This window comes from Otolemur garnettii, unplaced genomic scaffold, assembly GCF_000181295.1.
Source record: "Otolemur garnettii isolate 467f Iridium unplaced genomic scaffold, OtoGar3 scaffold00327, whole genome shotgun sequence".
Classification (NCBI taxonomy): domain Eukaryota; kingdom Metazoa; phylum Chordata; class Mammalia; order Primates; family Galagidae; genus Otolemur; species Otolemur garnettii.
In genome coordinates, this window is record NW_003852722.1 from 332910 (window position 1) to 338909 (window position 6000).

The 6000-nt window shown below is 37.7% G+C and overlaps 2 gene segments (V, D, J or C); both read right to left on the reverse strand.

Moving 5' to 3' along the window:
* Positions 1–606: 606 nt before the first annotated feature.
* Positions 607–989, reverse strand: LOC111722714. The segment is given in 2 exon segments: positions 607–821; positions 944–989. Coding segments are annotated over 2 exon segments (261 nt in total).
* A 2430-nt stretch (positions 990–3419) lies between these two features.
* On the reverse strand, positions 3420–4081 carry LOC100941116. The segment is given in 2 exon segments: positions 3420–3865; positions 4033–4081. Coding segments are annotated over 2 exon segments (495 nt in total).
* Between the last annotated feature and the right edge of the window lie 1919 nt (positions 4082–6000).

Consider the following 6000-nt stretch of genomic DNA (forward strand, 5'->3'; position numbering starts at 1 on the left):
AATTGTGTTTGTCTTCCTTTCTTCTCTTTCCTTCTTTCTTTATTAAGAATCCTGCTGCTAGAAGGCTATAGCTCTGCTATCATCTCTCATGTGTTACTCTGTGAAGAAGGCATCATATAGAAGCCACTTACTCTGGCATATTCAGCTATCTAAAAATTAATAAAACATATCTACTTATAATATCTTTCAATGTGACCTAGACCCGGATGTGGAGGCTAGATTTTTGTCTTTAAGGATGGCACAGAGATACTTCATTGTTGGGTGGTTAGACCTTGACATTGCTCTGGTCTGGGAGGAGGAAGCATTTGATGGATGATGTCCAATTCTATTTTCTTTTCACTAAGGAAGAGTTGAGTATTAGGATGCTTGTTCTTCTGCTGTGACCATCTGTATGGTTTTCGTATTAGCCAGACAAACAGCCATAGATCATGTTGAAACCTGAGTGGGTCACAGAGGCAGACACTCAGCAGCCAGGCCCTGTGCTGCTCAGAGTTTGTGTTCAGCTCCCCCTGTAGTTCTTGCCACTGTGTCCTGCAGAGCACAGTAGTACACAGCTGAATCTGACTCCTGGACTGAGGCTTTCTTCAGGTGGAAGGAGGTGGTTTCTTAATGATACCTTGCTTCAAAACCTCTGTTGATTCCTTTATCATCAGCCTTTGCAGCCTTCAGGAGGACCTGAGGACCTTCACCAGGATACTGAATGTACCAGTAAAGGGTAGGGTATCCTGAGGCTGTATAAGTGCAGTTTATTGTCAGGAAATCCCCTTTTGAGAGGATCACTTTACCTCCTCTCTGGGTCACTGAGTCTCCATGGGTTCTTCCTGGGGGAAAGAAAAGAAACCTGTGTCATTTTGGCCATACAACTCTTAAATAAAGTTATGGTTAAACATTTTGTTGACATGATAAGAGAAAGAGCCTGGATTTGAGGAGGCATTTTACTCACCAAGCAGTAAGAGCATCACAGTCACTAAGCCTGGAGAAGAGTTCATCTTTACAGTGTCACCTAAATAATGTTCTTGATTCTTAACAGGAAGGAATGTTGAAGTCACAATGTTAATGATAAATCTAAACTTACAATTCACACAGGAAATGAGTTTCTGTTAGCAAGCCACTCCCCCTGGTGGGCAGAGACTGAACAAGGATGAATGTTTTTATGGCTTCCTGCCACAGACCAGAAATAGGTTCTCAATTCTGACCTCATTTATAAGTTCTCACTTACACTTTTAAAATGATTTAAACCCAGCAAGAACATTTTGTGTTTGGGCTCACATGCCAGTCGCAGGTGGCCATCACAAATCTGAAGGACAGTTGTCATACGCTGTAATGTCTCTTTTGTTCTTAGGATACCACCTGACCTGGAATTTACCTAGCACAGCATCCCAGAGTATTTCTATAACTGAAGACAGGAATTTTCTTGAACACTTTAATATTGTTCACATAATACACATTTTTATGTATCTATTCTGGATCAGCCTACCCATTTAGATGTCAGGCAAGGATTTGGAGTAGAAATCTTGGCAAATAATAAGAAATCAAATCTTCATTGAGTGTGTTTTTCAGCACTGCACCCCAATATCCAGAACAGTGACTGTATATCAGTGACTTACTAGTGCTCAACAAATACTTGTCAAATAAAACAAAAAAAAAAGAATACAAAGTATTTTTTGTTATTTTCTCTGAATTCTTCAGAAAAAAAATTATATTAAGTTAATATAAAGGTACAAAACTTTAGATTACATTGTTTTCAATTCTAAGGTAAAATTCAACTTGTAGTTGACCTCTGCAACTCAGGGTCTTATGAGAAACCTCACATTGTGCATATTAGGTGAGATCCTGCCAGTTGCCCTCCCTCCTCCTTCTTTCCACTCCCTTCTCTCTCTCCTCTCCCTTGCTACACTATATTTGTGTCATATCTTTCATGTGAGCATGTAGTTGTTTATATATTGGTATTGAGTACATTAGATTTTTTTTTCCATTCTTGAGGTACTGTACTAAGAATAATATCTTTCAGCTCCAGCCAGGTAAACAGAAAGTCTTTGATTCAGGAATCACTACCACACATTAGACTATTTATTGCAACTCAGTTTACAATCCCCAAAATGTGGAAACAATCTAAACGCCCACCAACCCAGGAATGGATTAACAAGCTGTGGTATATATATACTGTGGAATACTATTTTAAAAAATGAAAACTTTACATCTTTCTATTAACCTGCATTGAACTGGAAAATATTTTTCTTAGTAAAGCATCACAAGTTCTTAGTAAAGCATCACAAGAATAGAGAAGTAAGAATCTAATGTACTAAATTCTAATATGAAGGCAGTAGATCTAATATAAGGTGAGCTGTAGAGGAATGAGAGAGTGAGGAGAGGAGAGGGAGAAGGATGGGGAGTCATGGTGTATGGCACACCTCTTGGGGGTGGGACACAATTATAAGAAGAACTTTACCTAACAAATGCAATCAGTGTAACCTAATTGTTTGTACCCACAATGAAGCCCAACCAATAAAAAAAAAGAATCACTACCACTTGAAAGACAATATTTCCCCAATTCTAAAGTAATAATAATTCTAAGGAATGATATCTTTTTAATAGAAGTTTTTCAGGGGACAAAGTCACACTAGCTTATCGATAATTAAATACTCCTGCATTTCAGAACTATGAAAAAGTGAAAAATAGGAATCCTAAACAGAAGAAACAGCATAATTAAAGTTATCGAATCCCTGTAGAAGGATCTGAGTTCAATATCTTATTCCTCATGATTTCAATGACTCTAAGGTAAGGAGATTAGAATATGCTAGTCAGGCAACAAATACTAATCCCATACCGTAAAAGATAATCTGCTAGACTTGAGTAAGCCAAAATCTTGTTGCCAGATGTCAACCAAATAATTTTCCCCCACAGTGTAGGAATCCAAATGTGGATTTGCATCAAAAGACCTGAGCACTACTTAACTCTCTTCATCCCTGGATTTTCAAATTGATAAAGACACATCTGGAAATAGTAGAAGTTTTCAAAATTGGCTTTTTGAAAATAGAATAAACTTGGGAGTGATTCGAACTTACAGATGCTGGGATTCCATCACTAACTTTAGAAATCATAATTTCTAGGATTGATAATTAAAACAATAAGTAGTCTATAAATATTTATTGAATAAATTGATCTAAAATTCCAGCAAATTACAAAAGTTTTTACTGATATTTCATATTTTTCTGGAATTCCATAACCAATTATTCTAGTTCACTCTAATAACCAAAAGGCAAATTGTTTATTATGGCTGTTCTTTCTTATCTATCTTCAGTCAAAAGTTCTGTCTGACATCAAGCCAAAGATCCAGAGATAAGAATGTTTTTGATGAATGATAATTCTGGGCATGCTCTATGAATGTTCAGAAATATTTCCTTAGGATTATGTTTCCCTCAAACCCTGCACCTATGTCGCCACAGGCCTAGCCACTTCCTGTCTGTGATGGAGACTCCTTTCTTTGGTCCTGACAGCAGGTGGATGTTGCAAGCCAACACCTGGGGTTTTTGTGCACCTTCGTCCAACAGTTCTCTCACTGTGAGTTCTATCAGTGCACAGAAATAGGTCGCTGAGTCCTTCAGTTGTGCAGCTGAGATGACAAGGTTGATGGATTTGCTGGCCTTCTGGAAATTCAGTGAGTAGCGACCATCTGTTTCATTTTTCTGGCTATAGGAATCCTGGCGAATAATGAGAATCATCTCCCCACTGCTGGGCTGCCTGTACCAGTAAAGACTATATCTACTATCACTGGTGTCATATGTGCATCCCAGAGTTACAGGCTCCTTTTCCTGCACCAGTGTCGCTGGTTGAGCTTGAGTTACCTTCTGGGCAATACCAGATCCTGAAGGAAAAAAAGATGAAATTGGAAGGTTTAAGGATAAGTGATATGGAACAAAGAAATTCTATTTTCATATCCTGTTATCCCTCCTTCCCAGCATCTCAGTAAGTCATCCTGTAACCCTGGTCCTCACTTCATGAAAGGAGCATATTCCCACTGGCCATCCCTACCTAGCCACGTCAAAGCTGTGACCACCTTCAGCAGGCTGAAAAGCAACATGTCTGTTTCTTCCTCTAGAGGGAAAATCCCTTCTTCAATGGTTCCAGGGTTCTGCACTGTGAGTTGAGGCTGTCAGAGAGAAAGAAGAGTCACTGGGCTGTGTGCTGCTGCTGCTGCTGCTTCCCTCAAGCAGGAAACAGAGGTTTCCTGGAGCAGCCAGTTGGGTGTGTCATGTAAAATAGCTCTGTGGACTGACTGAGAATCTCACCTAAAGCAAGCTTCCTTTTGGATTAATCAACAGTTACTATGATAACAATTAAATCTGAAAAAAATATGAAAATTTTAAAGGAAATAATTTGGCCAACTACTATGTTCAGTCATTGAATATTTTTGTTGCTTCTGGTTTTTTATTTCAATAAACTTAGGACAGGTTTTTATTGTTGCTGCTCTTGCATGGATAAATTGTATAATGAATGCTAAAGTCAGGGTTTTTAATGGATCTGTCAGAAGAATAGTGTTCACCATACTCCATAAGTGATTTTTATTACTCCCCCAACCTCCCATCTTGTAAGTTGTCAATGCCCATTGCACAATTTTATGGTCACATATACCCCTCATTTAGTTCTCACTTATAAGATTTGCTGGCCTTCTGGAAATTCAGTGAGTAGCGACCATCTGTTTCATTTTTCAATTCCTGACATACTTCACTTAGAATAATGGCATCCAGGGTGGCTCCTGTGGCTCAAAGGAGTAGGGCACTGGCCCCATATGCCAGAGGTGGCAGGTTCAAACCCAGCACCAGCCAAAAAAAGAGAAAAGAATAATGGCATCTAATTTTTTCCAAGTTGCTGCAAAAGACATTATTTCATTCCTTTTTATGACTGACTAGTACTCAATGATATATACATACATTTTCTTTATGCATTCATCAGTTGATGAGCACTTAGGTTGAGTCCACATCTTTACAACTGTGAGTTGTGCTGCCATAAATATTCAGGTATAAGTGTATTTTTCATAAAAGGACTTTCTTCCTTTGGGAAGATACTGTGTAGTGGAATTGCTGATTCAAATGTTCTACTTTTACTTCTTTGAAAAATCTCCATGCTGTTTTTCATAGAAGTGTTCTAGTTTACATTCCTGCAACAGTTGACCATTTATCTTCTGGAAAAATATCTGTTCATGTATTTTGCCTCATGTTGCAGGGTTATTGGCTTTTTTCTTACTGCTTTGTTTGAGTTCTTTGAAGATTCTAGATATTAGCCCTTTGTTAGATGTGTAGTTTGTGACTATTTTCTCCCATTCTGGAGGTTGTCAATTTACCCTGGTAATTATTTCCTCTGATATGCAGGTATTTTTCATTTTTATGAAGTCCCACTTATTTCCTTTTTGTGGTTCTGTATTTGCTTTGGGGATTTTAGATATAAATTCTTTGCATAGGCCAACATTTACAAAAGTTTTTTTCTATTTTTGTATAGAATTATTACAGTGTTATGCATTATATGTTAAGTCTTTTAAGCCATCTTGAGTTAATTTTTACATATGGTAAAAGATAAAAGATCACGATATATAAGATATATTGTCAAACTAACTCCACTCTGAGCACAATATCATTGAATTAGGAAGTAAACTGCAAATCCCAGCTTCTTTTTGAGAGGTAATGAGCTTATACTACATGTACAGTGCCCAAACTGTATACTCCATGAAAGAGAGCTTGGCCTTTAAATGGTCATTTTTGAGGCTCCCAACTTTTACAGCCATCATCCAAACTACTGATTTATATACCATCCACTCCAGGAGTGTACAGAGTTCTGCACTCATGAGTCTCTTAGACCACAATAATAAAAATGTAACTTAAACTTGAAAATATTCTGAAGGCTATGTTAACCAGTTTGATGGAAGTATTTCGGATTGTGTGTGAAAACCCCACACTGTACCCCAGAAGTGCATTAATGTACATAGTTACCATTCAATAAAAAAAA